This window comes from Lynx canadensis, chromosome A2 (genome assembly GCF_007474595.2).
Source record: "Lynx canadensis isolate LIC74 chromosome A2, mLynCan4.pri.v2, whole genome shotgun sequence".
In the NCBI taxonomy this organism is placed as follows: domain Eukaryota; kingdom Metazoa; phylum Chordata; class Mammalia; order Carnivora; family Felidae; genus Lynx; species Lynx canadensis.
In genome coordinates, this window is record NC_044304.2 from 112,341,469 (window position 1) to 112,366,757 (window position 25,289).

The 25,289-nt window shown below is 39.2% G+C and overlaps 1 protein-coding gene across 1 annotated transcript in view; it reads left to right on the plus strand.

Annotated features, from left to right (window-relative positions):
- Positions 1 to 7,418: 7,418 nt before the first annotated feature.
- The window catches only part of ITGB8 (integrin subunit beta 8), an 83,328-nt gene continuing 65,457 nt past the window's right edge, over positions 7,419 to 25,289 (plus strand). Inside the window, exon 1 of the mRNA XM_030308069.1 lies at positions 7,419 to 7,617. Within this exon, the coding sequence (XP_030163929.1) occupies positions 7,491 to 7,617 (127 nt within the window). The 5' untranslated portion in view covers positions 7,419 to 7,490. The remainder of the gene's footprint in view (positions 7,618 to 25,289) is intronic.

Below are 25,289 nucleotides of genomic sequence, written 5' to 3' on the forward strand. Positions count from 1 at the left end.
ATTGGGATTCACTCTTGATGTTGTATATTCTACAGGTTTTGACAAACGTACTATGACATATATCCACCATTGTAGTATTATATGGAATAGGTTCACTGCCATAAAAATACCCTGTGTGCCATCGATTTATCCGTCCCTTCCCCCTTACCCTAGCAACCATCTTTCTACTATTTCTACACTTTTGCCTTTCCAGAATGTCATATAGTTAAAAGTCAGACATTATGTAGACTTTTCACATTGGCTTACTTTTTTAGCAATATGCCTTTAAGGTTCCTTCATATCTTTTCATGGCTTGATAGCTCATTTCTTTTTAGCACTGAATAATATTCTGTTGTTTGGATATAACCACAGTTTATTTATCCATTCACCTATGGAAGAGCATCTTGATTGCTTGCAAGTTTAGGCTATTATGAATAGAACTGCAATATACTTCCACGTGCAGGTTTTTGTGTAGACATAAATTTTCAACTTCTTTGGGTAAATACCAAGGAGTGCAATTGCTGAATTATATGGTAAGAGGTGCCTTAGTTTTGTAAGAAATCATGAAACTCTCTCAAAGTGGCTCTACCATTTTGCATGTCATGCCAACAACGAATGAGGGTTCCTATTGCCCATATCTTTGCCAGTTGTCAGTGTTCTGGATTTTAGACATTCCACTAGAAGTACAGTGGGGTCTCATTGTTTTAATTTGCAATTCTTGTAGTTATCTTAATTTCGTTGTGCATAAGTGAATAAATCAAGGCTCAGAGAAGGTAAATTAATTAATTAATTGCTCATGGTTCCACAGCTACTAAGTAACAGATTCAAATTTAGATTTTTCAGACCTCAAAGCTCCTGTACTTTTTCTTCTGTGGGTTGCCTTATAGCTAGACAAGAATAAAATTCAAATTCATACATGGAGGAGTCCAGAGAGTGGTTTTTCAGGCTCATTTATTATTTTTCTTAGTTTAGGTTCCTCCAGAAGAGGACCCTGAGACAAGGAAATACTAGGGAACAGTGGAGAAATGAGGGAGGAAAAAGTGGCCAATGAAGAATATGTCTGAATACAGTTATCTCTGTGGACATCTGTGGCTTACTCTATAGGGGAACCTGGGAAAATGGTGCTCAATATTGCTCAGAATGTGGTGAGTGATGGTACCAATGTCTGCACCTTCCCAGACTGCTCCAGGATAAAACACGTATAAAAAATAAAAGTTTGTACTGAGGAACTTTTATAAAAATTTGACATTTGGGTGGCATCCATTTTTAGTAATTCATTATGTTTTGTTGTTTAAATTACTAATCAATAATGGAATGAAAATTTCAAAACTGGTCCAAAACTAGTGTGAGAAGCACTAGTATAGAACACAAGTCCCAAAGTGATTCCATACAAAGAGCAGGAAGCTAGAATATTTATTTCTCCATTCCTATTAGGTCAGTCCTTGGTTGAGACAGGGGCCATGAGTGTTCAGTCCGCAGCACTTCTGGCCATGTGGAATGAAGTAGTGTGGGCTGGAAGGACACAGAAAGGTCAACAATAGGATCTGCTATAGACTTGACCAATAAAGAATTTCACACAGCTCAAAAATTAATTCAAACGTCATCATATCTCTATAACGATTCTGAGGAGTTAAAGGCTGAATAAGCATTAGTTTGCTGCATATGCTAAAGAAAGATAACAGAAAGCTAGGATTAGACTGTGCACATATAAAATGTTTCATTCACAAGTACTCATGAAGATAACTAATACCACTAACCAAAGCATTAGTGAGTAGGCAAGGTAGTTAAATTAAAGCTTCATCATTACCCAAAATCCATCTGTAATGCAAAGCAGTTGCCTGTGGAAGCCAGGATATGTGAGTGATGAGCGTCTGTCACTTTACAGGCTCCCTTCATCAACCTAAGGCGGCTTCATGTCATTTTGATGGGAAATGGTATATATTTTCCACTGAGGAAGCCAAAGGCCAAATCCTCCCCACTGCCCTCTACCCCCAGAAGGCCAGGGGACTGGCATGTGACTAAAATTCTGAAAATTAGACATTCCCAACCAGGATTCTGAATGTGCAAGTTGTATAAAGATGAAGGACTACTTAGAAAAGCATTCTTGTTTGCTGGACCCTTACTGCCATTGCTTATGCCTCCCTTGGTTTTGACCTTGTTCAGTCCTGGTCACTCAGCCTCCTGCTGATTCTGTGAGCTCTCAAATTCCTTCCAATAACTTCCCTTTTCACTTATGGCAGTCACAGTCTGAGTCTGTTACTTGAAACAAAAAGTAATCACTGATATGAGGTGGTGGACAAGACCCAGGGCTCTGATTATGTCTGCTCAATAATTCTCTTCAAGAAGGTCGGTCTCCTCACAATATGGTTCTTGGTTCCACATTTATAAGATAGGATTCATTCAGCAGTGTGGCTTTATGGAAAATTAGTCTGTGAAATGTTCTCTGAATAAAGGGTTTCTTCTTTTGAATAATCCAGTTGCATTTTAGCCTGTATAAGTTCCCGGAAAATCCTCCGTAAAGGATTTAACTTTAACTCAGCATTTCCCAAACTTAGTCATGTAAGTCTGTTTCTGAAACACTAACATCTCATAGAGTTAATCATCCATAGAATGCCTTGAGAAGAGTCATTGGCGCCAGAAATTCTTGTGTCTTTGGCTTTGCCTCTGACACTGGAGTTTGTCTATAAGCACACGTGAGGCCTTTGAGGAGTTTTCTGTATTAATGCATTATGGCAGAGGTTCTTAAACCTCATTGCATGAAGACATTTGAGGATCTTATAATAATACTGCTGGATACCACCCCAGATCTGTGAATTCAGAATCTCCTGGAATAGAACTAAGGAATCACTTGGTAGGTAATCATGTTGCAGGAAGTCTTCAGTTCTCAGTATGAGTAACACTACCTTATGGAATATTTCAGTGAAAACTGTCTTGCAGTACATCATTGGAAGACGCTAGAAGACATGGTTACAACAATACATCCCACTTACTGGATCATTCTCATCTCCTAAGCTGTAGATGAAGCAAGCTCATAGATAACTTGTGAACTTCTGCTTAAAACATACTGAACATCTGATCCTAACTTCAGAAAGATATAATATTAAAATATGTATATGGTTTAACTGTAACCATGAGGTCAATAACTTGGACAAAATCTAGTCAAAGGTGGAAACATGACAAAAGAAGCAGTCTCTCCTAGGTCTCTCACTGTTGCTATCCTCCTAGTCTATTCATTGCTAGAAATCAAAGGAGCAGGGAAGAAACTGAATTCATCTAATTTATACTTTTAGCAACTAAAAGAATCTGATGATAGGAAGACTGGAATGAATAGCTAAAATGATATTTTAGACTATCTGTGAATTCATTTGCTCTCATTACCACAAATGATGAAAAATAGCTGTCATAAATTTCAAAGCAAGACAGCAGAACATGCTAGAAACAGGAATTAATCAACTGGACTATCTCTGGAACTTTTTTCCTCTGTTAGAGCCTTCAGGTAACATGATAAAGGTAACAATACTCTACTTCTTCACAGTATCTTGTATATTTTATTATAGAAAAAAAGGATTAAGTTGTGGTTGACCAATGGTACTTATTGAAATAGCAAATTTGTGCCTGGGCCCTAATTATTCTTATTGAAAGAAACCCTACAAATGATTTAGGGGACTCAGGAGAATTCACTTATTATGTATATCCCAGAATGTACATTAACTTGTTTGTAAATAACCTGCTAGATCCCGTCTCAGCTGGGATACTGTTTTATTTTATTTGATACCAGAATTATAACCTCTTTACATAGTAAGTGTGATAAATGGCACTGAATTTCTCTTCAACAACTCCATAAAACTGACATCCGATATATATTTGCAATGGGTTTCATATAACAAAACATGGAAGTCTTTCTTTTTAAATGACTTCAAAATCTCCTGCAACAAATTTACAAACTTTATTTTGTTCCTCTTGCTACACAGTTCTTTTGGCCTAGCATAAAATATCTAGACATCTAACAATACCGGCAGTCCCTGACTTAACGATGGTTTGACTTAAAATTTTCTGGCCTTACAATAGTGCAAAAGTGATATGAGTTCAGTAGAAACCATATTCAGATCTTTTCCCAGGCTAGTGACATGTGGTAGGATACCTACCTCTCATGCCGGCAGCACCAGTGGGCTGCTGTTCCCAGTCAGCCACACAACCACAACGGTAAACAGCCAATATGCCTACCACCATTCTGTACCCATATGACCATTCTTCTCACTCTCAATACAGTATTCAGTAGGTTGGATGAGATGATCCACACTTTATTATAAAACAGGCTTTGTGTCACATGGTATCGCACAACTGCAGGCGAATGTACAAGTTCTGAGTCTGTTTAATTAAGGTAGGCTAGGCCAAGCTGTGACATTCAGGTTAGGTGTATTGATGCATTTCCAACTCACAGCAGTTTCAACTTATTATGGATTTATGAGCATGTAACCCCACCATACATTAAGAAGATATATAGAGAGAGTTAAAACTTAGTGCATACCTCTTTAATGTCACAAAACTATGCCCATTATTTACATACATTATATTTCATTTAATATTCTAATTTCCATTTACATTTCCAACATGAAGAATTAGATTATTAAATATGTCATATAACGCTGATGTGATAGTCACTTTACAGTGCAGAGTGCACCTATACACACTTCCTTACAGGGGTTACGAACTGACTTTTTCTCGTCATTGTAGCACTACACGGTCTCAATGGTGGCTACATTGGGACTGTGAAATACTCTCTGGAAAATACACATGCTCCCCCACTGAAGAATGATTCATGGGAGTTAGAATATGCTCCTTTTATGTTCAAATTTAACATCTTCACACCATCCCAGCCAGTTTCCAGGCCTTTCCTTTAAGATCACCTGAAGCAAAACCAGAGCTGTTCAAACTTGTAACTAAAGAAAGAAAATAAGTTATGAAGCTGGGCTAGATTTAATTCTATCTATTTAGAGTACATTGCCTATGGTGAATTGTGTTTACAAGGATTATTTTTCAGGTTTGGATCATTCATTCATTCGGGCTCTCAAAAGGACCCTCTTTGTAGATCTAGGGCAATTGTAATTTTCCAGCTGGGTTCTGGGTTTGCTTAGCTAATTTGTGGGTCCCAATGTGCAGTCCACACCTGAAAAGGGGGAGTTTTCAATGCTGTGGCTTATTAACCAGGTACTTTCCATTCACTCGGTTAACAATTAGAAAACAGAAAAAAAAAGAGAGAGAAAGAGAGAAAGCCTCCTACTTGTTTTTTTACTCCAAATATGGAGATGGAAACTATTAAACAAATAAGAAGGAGGGGAAACTCCCACATATTTCACCTTGACCTGGCTAGACTGGTCTGATGTCTGTACGAGGCGGGTGCTCTATGAAAGACGTCGCGCAGGCTGCTAGTGGAAAAATGAGAGGTCAGACTTTACCACAGGGAACCACTCCTGCCCCTAGAGGAAAAAGAAAACCATCACTCTGTGTCTCAGAATGCGAACAGTGCCTTGTTTTCAATCCGGGGGGACTGGGTTCCCTCCCTCGGTCTAGAGAGGTAGTGACAAGATCCGAGGAGGCGCGCGGCTTCTCTGACAGTTGCCCAGCTTAATACCCGCTCCCTTTTTGCACCTAAATTTCTGAACTTCAAGCAGGCAGAAATGCCCTCTCTCACCATCTCCTTAGCTTCTCTCTCCTGCTTCGTTCGCCGCACTTCATAACTTCTTTGTTCCGTTTATTTGAAAGGTGACGCTTAAGGTCAAAAGACTCACTGTAACTAGCAAAAACCCAGAGCCACCACCAGACCCTGGGAAGAGCAAGGCTGGACAGCTAAGGACTGAGGCTCCGCGAGAAGGAGCGAGAAATTTCAGCTAGCAGCTCCGGGTACAGCCTCTGCGGACTGGCCCAATTCGAACTGTTGGGAAGATGCCGGATGGTCTTGGGGTGGGGTGAATAGTGAGCTCCTAAATCTGCAAGCGAAGTTGGCAGTGCGCACCCGCGGAACAGAGGGTGTTGGGGGCGGGGAGAGGCCCCTGTGTTCCACTTGGTACGCCGCAGCTGCGGGCAGTGAGTATTTCGGAACAAAGAAGCGCAGAGTGCCCGGGTGAGAGGCTGGGATCTGCGCGCAGCTGCCATTAGTACTTATCAAGTCTCCACGCCGGCTAGGGGAGCGTTGGGGTGTAGGCATTCGGCGAGGAGGGGGAGAGGAAACAGGGCGAGCGATTCCCGTTGCGCAGCTACGCATCAGGAGCTCTGGTGAACGATGGGAATGGCAACTATCAGAGCCAAGGGGGAGAAAAAGAGCTGGAGTGAGCAAAACAAAGAGCGAGTGTGGGCCGCGGTGACTTCATGCCTCACCAATGTCCCGCCCACGCTGCTCGGAGCTGTTGCTGCTGCTGCCGCCGGAGCCGCCGCTGAGCCTGCAGGCGGCCGGGGCGAGGCGCCGGGTAGCGTGGGGCGGTTTCCTAGCAACTCGCGGCCCCGAGCGCGCCCAGCTATCAGCACTTCGGGAGCCCCCCCAACCCGGGGGCCGGAGCGGGACCACTGCTCCCCCGCCCCTCGCCAGCCTCGCTTCCCTCGCCTGCTCGCGGGGTGTACCCCGGAGTGCGCCAGCTGCCCGGGTTCTGGACGGTGGGACGCCTGAACCGCACACCGGGGCCAGAAGGACGAGGGTACGAAGCTCCCGCCCCGCAAGGCTAGGCTACTGCACCCTCGCGGAACCTCCTCTCCTGTGCTAGAGGCCGTGCGCTCCACTCCCGGCGAAGCGGGGATGCTATGCCTCGCTCTGTGTCCGCGGGCGCCGGCGGGGGCTTCTAGGGTGCTGCCGGAGCCGGCCCCCAGCTACTGGCACCCCGAGCTTCCCTCGCCAGCCCGGACGCTGCCGTTCTGACTTTGCCCGCCGCTCAGCTGACGAGGCTGCAAAGCTGTAACTAAGTGGAGTTGGCCTCCCTGCCCACCTGTGGAAGAAGCTCGCGCTGATTGATGCGCCATCGACTTTTTTCCCCTCGACCTCGCCGGCGTCCCCTCCCACAGATGCAGCATCACCCAGTGATAGTACTTTAGGCTGGTTTTTCCCCCCGGCTTCGGGCTTTGTTTGGGTTTGATTCTGTTTGGCTGTTCACTAAGCTGATTTATGCAGCAGAAGCCCCATCGGCTGGAGAGAAACAAAAGCTCTTTTCTTTGTCCCAGAGCGGGCTGCGGAGCCTTCGCTCGCGTCGCCGCCCCGGGACACTGACCGTCAGAGGAGGTGCTTCTCGCGGAGATCGCGGGACCGCGGAGCAGAGCTGGCAGGGCCGGGGGGGCCCTGAGATGCCAAGCGGTGCCGGGGCCAGCATACCTGCACCGCTTGCTACGAGCCGCGGGGTCCGCCTGCTGGGCCTTCGGGAAACGTCTTAGCGACACTTGGCCGGCGGGCCCCGAGGTGCGCCCGTGAGTCGCCAGCGCGCATCCGGATAGCAGCCAGGCGGCGGGCGCTGTGCGGGCTGCTTTGCATTATGTGCCGCTCCGCCCTGGCTTTCTTTACTGCCGCATTTGTCTGCCTGCAAAACTGCCGGCCAGGTCCTGCCCCATTCCTTCGGGCGGCCTGGGTGTTTTTAGTTGTTCTTGGACTGGGCCAGAGTGGTAAGTTGTTTTGTTTTCTTTTGTTTTCTTCTCTTTCCCAAAGGTCTTGGGCTGTGACGAAGCATATCCCGGCCAGGTAAGTGGCCCAGTGTCAGCCTCCTTGCCCTAAGAACTTCAGAAGGGCGGGTGTGTGTGGCAGCGTCCTCCCTTCAGGCGGCCTGAGGGAGGCCAGGTGTGAAGTGTTTCCGCCCCGGAGTGACAGCAATAACTAATTACACGAGGAGACTCTGTGCGTTGCTCCGGGTTTGGGGCAAGCAGTAATAGAATGTAAGTTTGGAGGAGTGGAAGGCCATATTTACATAAGTCACTTCAGGGGTTCTGCTCCATCCTTGAAAGCATTCTTCTTTAAGTCATCTTTGAAGATGCCCCCATATTTCTGCATGTGGATCCACTAACCACTAACTTGCATTTGATTCAAGGCTGAGGATACATTGGTATAATGGGAGTGAGTTTTCTGGTTTTGAGTCCATGAGAAGATGGCTGCATACAAGTTGCTTCTATCATAGTGCTCAGCCTGAATGAATTAAATACACTACCAATATTCTTTAAGTCACCGTTTTTTTTTTCAGCTTAAACAAACAAAAAAAAGTCCTAGCTGATTGATCCCTCAGTGAGATCAGCCCCTGAGACTGAAACACAGAGACAGAAATTTAAACCAGGATTGACACCATTTAATCCAGGCAAGCCACCTCTATCAGAATTGTCTTGATTTGGAAAGGATACTTCTTTATAAAGTTATTGTCCTTATTTTACAAGTGAGGACAGTACCTCCCTCCCTAAATCAAGGAATGCGCAAGTCAAATAGTGTATGAAAAGGTGTGGCACTTTTGAATTACATGCAAATTTAAGGTGGCTGTACTGGATTGTTGGCAAACAGTAAAACATACAGTAAGTAATAGAACTAATCATCAATTTGGGATGAGTTCTTCTTGGTTTTAAATACAGGCCAAACACTTTTGGTCATCAAGCCTTTAAATTCTGTTAGAGCCTTTCTCTGACCTCTGCTGTTGAAGTAGGGTTGTAATTGTTTTGTAGACTAAAATTTTCTTTTATACTTTGAATTGATGTGCCGTGTTTCCACCTGAAGCTTATAAAAACGATCAAGTCATAACCTTATACGTTAGAGTTTATGATGGAAACATCCAGCTAGTTTCACTCATTTGTTGCACATATCATTGTCCAATATTTGTTTCAAAAAGAGATTTACCCAGTTATGTGAATGGGAGAAATTAGAGTAAATTTTTATCTTGTAGTTATATTTTGGTTATATGTTATTTCAAAATAAGTGAAATTTAAAGCAAAGGAAATAGTAACATTGTCAATTATCTCTTCAGTGGAACATCCATTAACTGCAACAGATTTTCCACCAAGTATAATTCCATCTTCTGTTAATAAGTGACAAAGTATTTTCTAGATTTAGTAAACACCACACACACGCACACACACACACTCAATAGTAAAATGACCAAGACTGTGTCAACAGAGTATATTTTGTCCCAAATACATTGACAAAGAAAAAAGTGCTACTTGCCTCTAGAATTTACTACTAATAACAATACTTTAAAAATATTCATGGGCACCTGGGTAGCTCAGTCGGCTAAGTGTCCGACTTCGACTCAGGTCATGATCTCATGGTTCCTGGGTTCGAGCCTCGCATCCGCCTCTGTGCTGACAGCTCAAAGCCTGGAGTTTTCTTCAGATTCTTTGTCCCTCTCTCTCTCTGCTCTTCCCCCGCTTGCACTCTCTGTCTCTCAAAAATGAATAAACATTAACTTTTTTTCATGTGCTTGTAAAGATCAGTCAAGTTCTCATGTAATAGCATTGTATTTTCATCCAGTGACTATAACTGGTTTGGAGCAAATGCTATGAATGGGCTCCCTTGCACCTGCAGTTGTGAAAAGGCAATGCTTATCTGAAATCAGAACAAGACATCCTTTTCCCAGTCTCTGTCAATATACAAAGGTTTCTGATGTATACTGGTTGGCATTGCAGTTAAAATCATGCAAAAAATTTAAATTATAGCCAGTACAACTCAGAAAATTAGAGATCAGCATAAACTGTTGTACTTCCATGATAGAGATACAAGTCTCAAATTATATGTCTTCACAGTGCAAATTAGATGCTTAAAGCAGAACAGAAATTTAGGTATCAGTTACAAAAGAAATCTTGTTCCCTTGTTCAGTAGTTTACACCAAGGAAATGTTTAGGGCAATAAAGGCATACGCTAGGAACCATAAACTGCACAACAACATAACTTTGGGTTTAATTTTTGAAGTAGGGTTTATAGGTCCCAAATACATAGTGGACTTTTAATAATGACTATATGGTGAGCAAGGGGATGTTGTTAATAAAACCTGACCTTTTCTAATCTACAAAAATGTTTTTCAACTTTCCCTGGTGGAAATCACCGACAATTGGAGAAACAATAACAGAATAAAATGGTTAATGAGTAACTGGAAAACACTAAAGAATACTTAGTAGTTAATATTTGAAGAGTTAATGTAGCAACACTGTTGTTTCTACATTTGCTCACTTTGCAAGGTTAAAAATCTATTTTGCCTAAATTTTTATATGGCAATATGAGTGACAAATTTCAGAAAGTATTTTCTTTAAAAAAAAAAGGTGTTAACTATTATTGCAATGAAATTTTACCTTCGGTGCATAATCAACTATTCTTTTAAATAACAATCAACTGGATTAGCATTATTTTGTAACTGTAATATTATTTTACCTTAGAACATATTTCATATCACAGGTGTTCTTAAATTTCTTTATGCTTACCTAAAGTAAGAGGATATTTAAGATTGTTGCACTATATGCTAATTTGGATGTAAATTTAACAAAATAAAACATAAAAAATAAAATTAAAATAAATAAATAAAATAAAATAGAAACAAAAAGAATCAAGGCTTCATTTTTAAAAGTCTAGTCTTCCGAATATTTGCACAATAAACATCCAAATTAATTCTATCTTAATGCAACTAAGACACTTTCTGAGAAAAAAAAGCTTGTGCTGTCTATGAAAAGTTTTTATGCTGTAGAAGAAACAAACAAAAAAAAAAAACTGATTATGACTTGGTTAAATTCCTGTGCCCCCAAATAGCTCCATCACCTGTTAACAAATGATCTAAAATTTCACCATTGTAATGGATTTCTTTGGATTAAGTGCAGTACTGACAGTGGGTTTCTTTTCATTTCACACTTCATATTTGGAAATTTTCAAACACATACAGAAGCAGAGAGAATGGTATAAGGAATGCCCATATGCCTATCACCAGGCTTCATCAACTATCAACTCAGGGCCAGCTTCCTTCTTTCATCTCTTCTCCTACTCAGTTCATCTCCTTCCCCCAATAAGATTATTTTGAAGCAAACTTCACATCATTTTATCCCAAAATATTCAGTAAATCAAAGTACTACTGGAGGAGAAACACTATCATTTGTTTCACAGCATGATTTTTTTAGCTGAAATTTCGGGCTATAGAAATGTTTACTATGTTTAAGGGAAGAAATGCAGAAGTGAGGGAAGAAGCAAAGATAAAGAGAGTTTGAACCATTTACTTTTCAGTGAGTCTGTAATGGCTGCATTAAAAACAGTTCTCTTAAAACTATGCCTATGTAACAGCTTTTTGGTATGCATGTATATGAAAAAGAAAAAAAAAACAGCATGAGTACATCTACTTCCCCAGACAAACATCAATTATTTTATCACAGTGGAATCACAAGTGAGGAGTATTGCAGACAGAAAGAATGGACAACTCCTACAAGGATTTTTGCTATAAAGGAGAATGAGAAATAGAAGACAAGAGGTATTACAACATGTATGGATATGCACATGCAATGGTCCAGTAGACAGGAGAAAAACTGTCAACTGAAGAGACAGGAGGAACAACCCTTAAAACTGAAACTCAAAACAAGTTATACCTGAACTTTCTTTATTATATATATATATATATATATACTGGACTAATGCAGTCTTGGGTCTTAAATACCACTTGTATGCTAACAATTGCAGTCCTGACCTCTTCCCTGATCTCCAGAGAACAGAGCAAACTGCCTCTTTTGCATATCCACTGTATGTTTAAAGGCAAAACCCTAATGTATTCAAAACCAAATGTCCACTTTTCTCCCTCAAACTTGCTTCTTTAATACTCTTCCTCATCTCACTTTGTGATCAGCTATACTTCCAGTAGTCCAGGGTCACACTTTGGTGGCATCCTTGATTTCTGTTTCTCTCACATTCCACAACTCAGTTTACCACCTCCACTGCCATGGAGTGGTCCATGCCATTTTTTGCTTGAACTCTTGAATGGCTCTTAAACTGGCTTCTCTACTTCAAAGTGTAGCCAGGCTCACTTTTTAAAAATGTGCCTCGGGTTCTATCACTCCTCCCCTCAGAACTCTACATGTTTTTCATCTATCTCAAATTGAAGGCCACATCTTTATTTTACATGGCTTCCAAGATTCTGATGACTTCCTGACTTTACCTCCTAATCCTCTTTTCCTCTCTCACTTTGTTACCATAACGCTTGCTTGCTTCTTGCTATAGCTTGGATGTACCAAACATGATCCTACCTCCAATCCTGAACTCATTGTCCTGTGCCTGGAATGTGCTTCCATGAGATATATTCTGATCCCTCTCTCTCAGTTCTTTCAGATGTCTATTCAAATATCATCTTAAAAAGACCTTCCCTGCCCTCCTTATCAACACTATTTAGTTCCTTACCCTGCATCTTTTTCTTTTATATATTTAGCACCCTGATATATTATGTATTTGTTTGTTTTACTGTCTCCCTTTTCCCAACCTAGCAACTACATTAAAGCTTATGAGGAAGGTACTTTGTTCTTATTTTACTTATGGAAATGCCAGCTACATACAGGGTGCTAGGTACATATTTGTTGAGTGAATGAAAGAATGAATAAGTAAATTCTTCTTAATTTTTTCATCAGATTGATTATCTTGTTCAGTCTAAGACAAGGCTTCATTTTTTTTCCTATCAATCTCTAATCTTTGCAAAAAACAGATGAACTGAATAATCCAGTTCTACTACATTTACGAGACAATAACAGAATCTTCTTCCAGAAGAAAAATAAAGGTACTTCTATATTTAGTATAAACATGAAAAAATTGCCCAATGAGCCAATTTGGCTGTGATATTTTTGTGTGTGTCCATTCACATTTGATAAAGTTGACTTAATATTGTAACCTCTTTTTTTGTTTGTTTGAAGTATACCATATCTTCAAGTAGAACCATTTATATAGGACTCTAAAAAATAGGACTGACCATGTATAAAAAAATATCTCAGAATAATTCTGCCAGCTGATAATTTTTCCCAATGTATGTTTAAGGTTTAAAGGTAAATTATTTATTCATGAACATATACAACTGGTAAGCTAATTAAGCCTTGATTAGACTGAAAAAACTTAGTTAATAATTTTAATGAATTATTAAGGGGAGTCAGGAGATTTTAATGAATTATTTGGGAATTATTTTAATTTTAATAAAGTATTAAGGGGAATCAGGAGATATTATTTAGGCGACTAAGGGATACATTTGAATAGGTTTTAATATAGGTAATAACAAGATAAATATGATAATCAGTTTTCATTCCAGTTTGATTTTTTTAATTTTTTTTTCAACGTTTCTTTATTTTTGGGACAGAGAGAGACAGAGCATGAACGGGGGAGGGGCAGAGAGAGGGGAGACACAGAATCGGAAACAGGCTCCAGGCTCTGAGCCATCAGCCCAGAGCCCGACGCGGGGCTCGAACTCACGGACCGCGAGATCGTGACCTGGCTGAAGTCGGACGCTTAACCGACTGCGCCACCCAGGCGCCCCTCCAGTTTGATTTTTTTATGAGGCATGAGAAATATCATGATATAGCAACACTATATTGCCTTTTCAATTTTCCTGCTCACCATTTTGAAAGAACCTTCCTCAAAGCAAATAAAGTATTTGAGATAACCCAGTCTTTGTTGTTCAACAGTTTAGAGCCTTTTCTGCCCACCTGTGAAATAGCTGGGTGTTAAATTCCTCATTTTGTTCATCAGCACCAGCTCCCCGCAGTCATTTTACTGTTCACTAGCTGGGTGTCAGAGGGTATTGTTTTGATCTCAGCTTCTTTACATGTTAATAAATAGGACCCAATCCTTGGACTATCAGTTTTTTTGAAAAGTAATAAACTGTTTGCCTTGTTATGTAGCCTTGTCTTGTTTGTATTTAATAAGTTCAGATGCTCAAAGTATCTCCTCTTGATAATACCTATTGTATAGCATTCTGTCATTTAAATGATGTCTTTGTGCTGGTTTCGTAAGTCTCATTGAGTAACTGGTATAAAAATGGTATTACTTATGATATTATTGAATCTTACCTTATCTGACCTAAGGAAATAGTCTGTTTACATGTTCCTCAAATAACCTAACAACATCCATAACCAACTGTGTACTGTATATGATTAGTCCTTCTTGGTCCTCAAAATTAGTCCCTGTTGCAGCCCAAGTCTATAAATTTAGAGTTTTGCCAGCATGAAAATGCTGAGCTCTATGTATCTTCTCTAATTATAGATGAAATATATTCTGTAAGCTGTATATTGATTATAAAAGAAGCCATAGGAAAAAATATCTTCTGATGATTCATTTTGCATTTTATTAAATTGAACAATTAAATACTGAGCTTAAGTAGGTGACCTAATCATTAATCTCTAAAAATGTCACTTTCCCAATTATATCCTAAAGAATTCATGTAAGTGTGGCTTCTATATGTAGTGGAAAGAACTCACATAATTTAACAAACTGTTGGGTAGCTCTTACTCTATATCATGCACTCATCTAAATGATTCACCATATTAATTTAATCTTCATACTAATACTATGAGAGAGGTAGAATTATTATCCTTGTTTTAGAAATGAGGAAACTGAAGCACAATGGAGATAAAAATTTGCTCCAAATCACTTAGCTAGTAAGTAGAAGAGATGAAATTTGAACACTGTTATGTCGCCTCATACCTTCTTCAAAAGCTTCTGGATGTTGCTCTAAGTTACACATTCAGTGTGACTATCACATGAAAGAGGACTTTCACATACTCCTTCTATAGGGATTCCTGGGTCCTGCCCTGTAACAATGTTACTAGCACAGAGTAACTACAGATGAGAGGGTACTGATTTGCGAACTGGGGCAGGGTCAAAGCATACCTCCTGTGGAAGCCCCAAACACTCTCAAGTCATCTTAAATATACCTTACAATGGTTAGTTTCTTATCATAGTGAGAATGAAGAGAAGAATGTGGCTTTATGAGAGTAACCTGGAATGTAACTCTGCCTTCTACAGGATCTCCAATGTGTTACAGATGTGTATGACTTGTGGTTATGAGAGAGAACGAAAAAGAGACTAATCTACTAAATAGCTGGTTACCTGTTCAGCCAAAAGTGTCCAAAGGGACAAAATCATGGTATATGAGTCAGACTGTTGATTATCATAGGGCTTTGACATTCCTAGCTGCTTGGAGCTACTCTTATAGCTTGATGCTCTATATTGTTTAATATATTCATATTACTTTTTCTCCATGAATTTTTACTGAAGTAAGTAGGCCTTCAGCTGTTAAATATTTGCGATGATTAGCCATGTCTAGCAGTATTGGTTAATGAGAGGATTTCCAATATATACTAGGCTAAAGGTATATAATAATATGCTTTCTTCAGGCAGAAGTTTTTGCTGTTGTTTTGTTTTGTTTTGTTTATTGCAGTTTTATGACTTTGACAATCAGTAGTTAGTTTTCATCCATATTTACTGTCTATAGATTTTCGAAAGCTGTGACAGGTACATAGATAACGTACGTAGAGCACTTGTTTAGTGAATCTTCATCCTCATGTGTTCTGGACAACCAAATACAGATACTCTGTGGGACATTCCTCATTCCTTTGACCGAGAAAGCTCTGTTGAGCCTGGTGTCGTTGCACACATCTGGAGTTCCCTTCTCCTTGATGGCAAATTTCCAGGCACTCTTTTGAGTGCCTGAGGGGCATGGTTCTTAAAGCCCACTCCATGGATGCACTTGTGAATGACCTTGGGGTATTCCCTATGTATCATCTCATTAAGGGCAGAACAGCCCTTCTTCTTGTTACTCTCCTTTGAGGAAGCCATCCAAGGAGCACAAGGGACTGTATCTCTTCAGGCAGAAGTTTGATGAGATATCAAAGGCTGTGCCTAAGCCACTAGGAATACAGCAGAGAGCAAAAAAAATCCCTGTCCTCATGATGCTTACATTCTAATTGATGAAGACAAAATATATGTATGCATGTGCTTATATGTATATATAAACATATATGTATGATTGATATGTTATATAGATCTCATTACATGACACACGTATTTTATCATACATGTATGTTATGATAATGTGTTATGATATATACACACATGATAAAAAGAAGAAGAAAGAAAGCAGAGTGAGAAATTGTCCTGAGAGAGACCAGGACAGGCTGCTATCATATATGAGAGTCACAGCAGGCCATTTTAATAAGATGACATCAAACTTATTATTTTTCTTTGTACATCCACTTAAGGCATTTCACAATCTTTTCTATGGTTTAGCTCCTCTAAAAAGGGGGGGGGGAACATCTTAGGTTTTCCAAGTGGATAACAGTAATAGGAATTTTTTTCTCCTTTGCTATTAAAGGTTATCTAAGTCTCACGTACAGCTAGGAAGAAAAGTGTTGTAAGGTAGTGGAGGGGTGACAAGATGATAAATAAGTGGGTGAGACTAATGAGATGCTTAAAGGAAAATGGTTTTTTTTTTAACATCAACTCTTTGTCCATAATGGTATCTCCAATCTATCCCCTCCTTTTAAGACAATGCCACTAGAGTGGAGAAAGCCTGAAATATCCTTCATTCTATGAGCTTCCTAATCAGTCTCCATCATTTCAAATCTTTGTCCACATTTTACTTTTCTACTCTGAATCTTCTATGGCTCCCACTGCCTTCAGGCTCTTCCATATGGCAGACAAACCCTTTCCAGAGCATCCCATGCCTAACCCTCTGGATCCTTGTTCATGTCCCATTTGCACACCCACCTGGTACCTCCTTAGGAGAGAAACTGCCTGTTGGTTCTGTGTCTCCAATGCTTGGCACTCAGTAGGTCCTAATAAACTATTTGAAGTAAAGGACTCAATGAGGTGAGGACAATAGTGATTAGTTTAAATTGGGTATCTAAGCAAATAAGATTAGTTTAAAATTGGGTATCTGTATCTAATCCTCATTAGAATTTGAACTTTAGGAAATATAGTTTTCATTTAAAAGGGAGTTCTATTATAAAGCTTTAATGCCATAAAATACACTTGTGTCTGCTTTTTCAGTCCACTCCAGAAAGCAGTCTCTTGGTTTTATAGGCAAATCTTTAGCAAAGATCAAAATAGAGACTTGGTATTTTTTAATCTACTGTTTACAAAGTTGTTTTCCTTTTGAATTTCTGTGATAATTATTTTCACTGCTGATAATTAAGTCTAAAAAGTAATCCTGATCCTTTATCCTCAGTGTGTATTTTAAGACTGATTTCTATTTAGATTATACAAACTGGAATTTATAATCATTTAACCAAATACCAAAAAAGATTTGAAGGGGGACTATTCTAGTCCATTTAATCATTATTCATTCAGATTTTCTTAAAGCATCTACAACTTTGTGTCAGGTATGGTTCTGGGTTCTAAAGTTAAATAATAACAATAGTTAACATTTGTGAAGTATTTTCTGTATGCCAGATACCCTTCTGTACATACAGAATAAAAATATATCCTTGGGGCACCTGGGTGACTCAGTTGGTTAAGTGTCCAACTCTTGATTTCAGCCTAAGTAATGATCCCATGGTTTGTGGGATCAAGCCCTGCTTTGGGCTCTGCACTGACAATGCAGAGTCTGCTTAGATTCTCTGGCTCCCCCTCTCTCTGCCTCCCCTCCCTCCTCTCAAAATAAATAAACATAAAAAAAAACACAACATATCCTTTAATGTCCACAGTCCTCTGAGGTATGTACACTGATCATTCCCATTTTATAGTTAAACAAATTAAAGAGATATTGAATAACTTCTTCAAGATATCTTAATAATAAATAAGTAATGGAACCAGAATTCACACCTGAGTGGACTGACTCTATGCTCTCGATCATCATTACAGACTATCTTCCAGGAGGTGAGAAGAGTCCCTCTTCTGGCCCTCCCCAAAGGCAAGTTATCCAGGCTTTATGACTATTCAGTCTTCAATCCCCTTTTAGATCATCTCCAGAATTCTCTGCCCAAACAGCCCCAAATTACTTTCAGGGCCATCCTGTGGGTAGACTGTATTCCAAACTCCAGGAGGGGGAGCAAACAGAGCTTGGAAATATATGTTGGGAGTGTCCATGTTGGTAAGTGATAGGCTACTTGGCAATGTAGAATAAAACTAGGAGTAAGAGAGAAGAGGAGCAGATCAAGGGCTGGAGGGGACAACACTTTACACACTGCCAGTTCCCAAACAGAAATCTAAAGAGTCAGAATTTCTAAATTCAGATCCAGCCTTGTAGAGCATTATCAATGCATATTTATCAAGATAGGAAAATAGAACTTAACTTTACTTAATGATTTCTTAGTCTGGGTTGTAACTGTTATTTGGTCATGTTATGCCCACCACTATTTTCACTCTTGCTTTTCACGCTAATGAAGTTAAGGACAGACTTGTCTAGTAATTTATATATTACTATAGGAAAAGTAACAAACAAACAATGAAAACACCAGTGATTATTGCATAAGGAAAACTAACTCATGACAAGGTGCTTTTCTTTGTTAGTAACTAAATGCCTCTTGGTAAACTCAAAGATGTGAAGAGATTACACTGAATTCTATTTTCTTGCCAAGAGCATTATAGTAAGAGTCAAGTGTATGCATGTTTTTAGTTTTACTTTTTATTTACCCTTACTAATTTAAAATATGTCACAGAAAAGAACATTTTACTGACATGAATTAGCCAAACTTTCTTGAATTAGTCAGCTGGCATATATTTAATATCTGTAAGTGAATGAATAGGTAAAATAAACATTTCCATACTACTTTCATGGACAAAAAGAACTATTTTTCATTTTAAAAATAAGTCTTAATGTGACCTCCTTTCTGTTTTCAGAGTAAATAAATTAGCTTAATTTACATGTCAGAGAAAAATGTAATGAAAGTCAAAATGGTTTCCATTGGGATTTTATAATTGAATTAACAAAAGTACTGGGATCAATTCTTGCTCCAAAACTACTAATATTAAAAAGATTTATCAGAATTGCCTTCCCTAACTTATTTTTAAAAGCTCCCAATTAAAAATTAGTTTAGGAGATAAGAATATGATCATTAAGTTAGAATTGTAGTGTTAAATTATAAGTGACATTACTGGATATATACTCAAGATGATTTTTAAAAATGTTTTTGAGTGCAGTTATTCAAAGTAATAAATGTTCATATTTTAAAACAGCTTATGCGGTCTTAAAAAGTGTCCTTTTCATGATAACCTTACCCATGAGCCAACCATCATTATCATAATGGTTTGGAGATGTGTCCTCTCTCATTCCCAGGTATTTTTGTTATTTTGTTTTACTTTGTTTTGTTTTAATCAGCAAACACTGTTACATTTGTCCAAGACAGAGTCTGTTGCCATTCCAGATCAGCACTGGTGCAGTTTCATTTAGAGAACTGCCCCCCCCCCCCCCCGGACAAATCACAGTCCCCAGGTTGTATGGAGTAAGGAATCAGAGTAGCTGCCAAGGACTAGTTCAAATCAAAGTTGATGGGAGAAACCAAGTTTAGAAATGGAAGGAAAGTCTAGTAATGAAGACAGGAGGATAAAAGACAAGAAATGTCAGCTCTAAAGAAATGGACCAAAGATGTCTTATTAGGTGTGTGATGTGGGCAGTAGCTTTTGGCCCAAGATATTTTGATGTTTTGCATGGTTTAGGATCCACTTCCTTTTACAATGGAAAAAGTTGGTATTTCAAGATATGCCAGTGGTAAAATGCAGCTACAGTTGAGATACTGTTTGTTCCACATATACATATGGTACCAGGGTCCTATCCTAGGAATTGAGCACAAACATTTTCCCAGGTACAAGCCCTTTTCCTGCTCCCGAGGAGCATATATTTAGTACAATTCCCTAGTAACTGTTATAGATACTGAGTAGAGCAAGAAACTGGGTGGAAAGCTTCATCCTTATGGAATGAGGGATTATTGCTATGCTCCAAAACAGATTTAGAATATTTTGAGGCTGAACAAAGAAAAAAAATTAAAAGAAAATTTCAAAATTCTACAAGATTAGGCTGACAGAAGGTGCCTTAAGTAATGCCAAACTAGGAAATGTCTTTCCTTATTGCCAGCTTGCTAGGAGGCTGGACTGGCTGTGCGGAGTGGTTGGTGTAAGGTATTATTTGACTGCAGTAGAACAAAGAATGCAAGCAAGTTTTGAGATGTGTAGGGATTGCTGTAGAACTGGCTGTTCTAGTTGGAAACAAAGAACTCATTATAGCAGAACTGTATTATTGGCCAAAAAAAAAAAAAAAAAAAAAAAGGAAAAAATGACCTAGCTGGTCTCTTTTTTAGTATAAGGCATACCTCCCAAGGTGTTGCTGTATTGTCTTTTGTGCATTTTGGTTTGAACTTTTATTGAATTTATTGAAGAAGAGTGGATTGTAATTGGCAAAAGAAACTCTCTAGAAATGATAGATGGGGCTCAAGTTCCAAGGGAATTCATTTGGAAGATAGTAACATGGATAAAAACACTCAAGAAGAGAGAAAGTTTCAGGCATTCTGAATTTTGATTAAAAAGATCCCTTTTGGTGAGTGTTTCAACTAAAACTATCTAGAACCAGAGCCTTAATGTGAGGGCCAATGTAATATAACCACATTGCCTAACCTCTGAGGTTGGTAATGGAAACACAAGGACTAAATGATTATTAGTACCAGTCTCTAGTTTAGAGGATGTAGTTTGTTTGATGCCTCTTGAAGAATCCAAAGGCACACAATGCATGATGACATTTCATGGGACTATGATAGGATGAGAGAGGGGAGTGGGTTCCTCAGCATGTCCTGTGCCCTGCTGAAGGAAGCATAGCCCAGCTGGAGAATGAGGCCTAGTGTTCTCTGTCAGGGTGCACATGGTATTGGTCCAGGACCAATGGTTGGCTACTCTCGGAGGTCAGCGTAGCATTGATGCCAGAGTTCAATGCTTTCTGAGAACAGGGCCACAGACTAGATTATCTGGTGATAGACATGTGGTGCAGAAATTGACTTCCAGGTGTTATGAAAACTCAGATATTACTTTCATGATTTCATGATCCAATGGCCTCTCATGAGAATATACCTCATGAGAATTCCTTGCCACTGTCCCTGGCCCCAGGGATCACTAATGGTTCTGCCCAAAGTAGAGGTAGTGAGATATGTGGGTGATTTGGGTGATTACATGGGATCAGATGAGGCCAAAACCCAAAAGCAAGGGGTTGAATACATTGTAAAATTTAGGAAAGCATCTGGTAATAACAAAGATGGGGAGAGTCACATTGAATAAGGGCTTTGGACTTTGAAAGAATAGAGGTTGGTATTTCTGGGAGATGAGGAGGTAGGGAGTTAGGGGAGAGCCCTATAAGCAGGCAGTGAAAATGAGAACATTAAAGCATTGGTTGAAGATTTACCCAAAGAAAGATGAACTCTGATAAAGCTGAGTTTTGATGAGGGAGAAGTAATAGCTGGGCCATTTGGGTACATATGGAGAATATGGAACAAGAATTTCATAGGACAATACAGACAATAAATTAGTTAGTTATATAGTATCACTATTAAATGTCCTGAATTCACCACCCTATGGTGGTTTTTATGGGGCACCTGGGTGGCTCAGTTGATTAAACATCCAACTCTTGATTTTGGCTCAGGTCATGATCTCACAGTTTGTGGCTTTGAGCCTGGCATCAGGCTCTGCGGTGACGGTGCAGAGCCTGTGTGGCATTCTCTCTCTCTCTCTCTCTGCCCCTCCCCTGCTTGTGGTGTCTCTCTCCCAAATAAATAAACAAACTTAAAAAAAAAAAGAAGTATACACAAAAACTATGAGGTAAAGCCTTGTCATTTGACATACATGTATAAAGATGTACTTAGTCAACTTCCAGGAAATGAAGTTAAACTAGGCAATTATTAATTGAAATAGTTTAAGATAATTGAAGTATTATAGAAGATTAAATTTCTATTCTATAGGGCAGGTGAAAATTTTCTTATTATAATTCAGAATTTTCTTTGTGTGAGCCCAAAAGTAAGATGAATTTTATAAAAGACACTCAAGGGGCGCCTGGGTGGCGCAGTCGGTTAAGCATCGACTTCAGCCAGGTCACGATCTCGCGGTCCGTGAGTTCGAGCCCCGCGTCAGGCTCTGGGCTGATGGCTCGGAGCCTGGAGCCTGTTTCCGATTCTGTGTCTCCCTCTCTCTCTGCCCCTCCCCCGTTCATGCTCTGTCTCTCTCTGTCCCAAAATAAATAAACGTTGAAAAAAAAAATTTAAAAGACACTCAAGTATTGAGGATCATCTTTGGCACTGAGCACAGAAGAAACTTTACTGTAGAGAATAGAATATAAAATATATTATTAGGGGTGTCTGGGTGGCCCTGGGTGAAATTAACTCTTGATTTCAGTTCAGGTCATGATCTCAAGGTTTGTGAGTTCGAGCCCCACAGTGGGCGCTGTGCTGACAGTGTGGAGCCTGCTTGGGATCCTGTCTCTCTCCCTCTCTCTCTGCCCCTCCTCTGCTCTATCAAAATAAATAAATAAATTTAAAAAAATAAAATATATTAATGTGTACTTCATGCTGTATTAGTATTATTAGCAATAATAGTATGAATTACTAAGATACTTAATTTTACATTTGGTATTAATATGTACTCCTTTCAATTTTTCATACTGATGAGGACTTACAAGAAGTTCCCAGTAGAATATAAAGACTCATTTTTGAATTGGAAAAATAATTTTATCATCCGACAACTGGGATCAGTCCATTTGAAAGAATATTAAAATAATATACCCCTTGATCTGAAAAAATCATGCAAATCAGATAAGTACAGTAGGGATAAATGACTTTAGTTACCCACTAATGGACCTGTTAAGTATCTGTAAGTCAAAGGATTTATGTAATATGTCATTGGCTTACTTTTTAAAAACCACATAATTTACTATTTTTGTATATACTATCAGGAAAGGAATATATTTCCTCACTGTGCACTGACTGTCCTTTAGCTAACAAAAAAATACTCTGTCAAAGTTAATTTACAATGCTAATTTTAGATACGATGTATTGGCATAATTTACATCAATAAGCTGCATTTCTTTAAAGTGTCAGTGAGTTTTGACAGATGTATAGGCCTGTGGAACTACTGCTACAATCTGCATAAGGAACATTTCTATCCTTCAAGAAGTTTGCATGTGCCTGTGGTTCAAAATGGTGAATGATTCTCTATTACCAGATTACTGATGGGCAACTGGATATACCTAACATACAGGGTTTGGGTGGCTTTTTTAAAATAAATCTTCCAGGAGTATCTGGGTGGCTCAGGTGGTTGAGCATCTGACTTCAGCTCAGGTCATAATCTCGTGGTCCATGAGTTCGAGCCCTGCGTCAGGCTCTGTGCTGACAGCTCAGAGCCTGGAGCCTGCTTCACATTCTGTGTCTCCCTCTCTCTCTGCCCCTCCCCCACTCACACTATGTCTCTCAAAAATGAGTAAATGGTAAAAAATTTTTAAATAAGTCTTCCCGTATTATAAATTGTATCTTAAAATATTCCCATAAGTTAACAGGACTGTGCATGTTATAAAGCAAATGTCCTCTATCCAATCATGTCATTTTAACCCAGACTCTGCATTTTGAAGTGTTTTTAGAGCACATAAAAAGGAGGAGGATTTTTTCTACTTCATCAGCAAGGAAGCAAAACCCCAGCAAAGTTAAATTATCAAGCCAAGGTCAGAGAATAGGCAGTTAGGACAAGAACAAGTTGCCGGCTTCCCTGTTCCAGATTTGGCTTCCAGGGCAGAACTGGAAATTCACAAATGGAAATAGCAACTGCAAACACCATCTCAAGTGCTTCTGCCTAATTAGCATGCAGCCCAGAGCTGTCCCCTGGCAAGAGGTTGGGGAAACACGGTTGTAAAAGAAGTTCTCCCTTGTGCTGAAAAAGTGCCAACCAATCTAATTTAGGCACTCAGCACTCAGTGAGATGTTCAGGCTGGAGCTTTGGTATTAAAACTCAAAGTCTCCTTGTGCGTGGAAATGAAATGAACTTTGAAAAGAGCACTGTAGTATTTAGGGAGGTCTTTGGTACTGAGGACAGAAAATAATCCTGCTGGGGGAATCTAACATCCTCATCCCGAGAGTGGGAATAATAATAGGAAAAATAATGACATACTACTTCTATGAAAGAACCATCTTGAGGTACATAGGAATTATTACTGAGTCATCACTGAAGGACTAATAATAGTTCAATTAGTGAGAGTTTTAAGTCATACCTTGGTATAACTGTCTTTATGTTATTCTCTGTTCCATATAGGACATTATTTAAGAGAAAAGCCTCTATAATCAGAACAGGGTTCAAACTTGGTCTGTGTACTCACTAGCTGTGTGACTTTAGGATGAGATTTTTCCCTAAGTTATAGTTCCCCATCTGTAAAATAGGCATATTAATGATTTCCTCATAGGATTTTTCTAAAGTTTCAATGAAATCATACACCTATTTTTGGTATTGTTACATAGAAGAACACCAACTGGTAGAGGACCTAAAACAGTAATCACTTAATAAATATTTATTCTTTTTTTATTTTCCCTAATTTATACAGTTGCTATATAGGTTTGCTTTTTTAAGTGACAGAGTAAAATATAAATACCTTTTTGGTCTTTGAAATGTAATTGCAGGAAAATCAAATGCTAAATGAACTAAATTTCACTTTGGGCTTTATTTTTTTTTATTTAGAACAAAACTGTTCATGATATAAAGTGTTTCTTTGCTGTTCTAATCAAGTGCATACCTGCAATGTGACTTCAGGTTAAAAAAAATAAGGTATAAAATGCATTCCTACTATCCTGGGGCATTTCTTTTACACACTTAAGTATGGCATTTGAGGTTTTGATGTGAATAGCAGTGTGATTTTTTTTTAAGTGGGAGAAAGGAAATTCATACCTTGGAGAGGAAAATAGGAAGAGCCCCTGGAACTCTAGTGTGTTAGATTAAAAACATTATTTAGAGGAACAGAGTGGGAAACCGGTGATATTTTGGCTTTTATAAAAAGGGAGTGTGCCTCATAAACAGGACAGTTGGAATGTATGGAAAAGTTCCAGTTAAAACAAGGCACAAAGCACATGACTAATATTGCTTTTCCAAGTTAGACAAATGCAGCTTTAACCAGAATATGCCTCAGAGGGGCCTCTGGAGCCCTCCCTGAATCTTGAGATTTTTGATCCTTGCTCAAGTTCCAAGTCTGAAGAAGGAAAACTATACTGAGAGATGCTGTGCCCTGACCACTATTTCTTCTTGACTGAGTGTCTCTTACTTCCTTGCAAATTTCTCCCAGATGAATAAGTGTCAGAAGACAAACTGATGTGCTCAGGTAAGAGAGCAATTGCAAAAGTGAATTTGATCCTCTTCAGGAAAAATT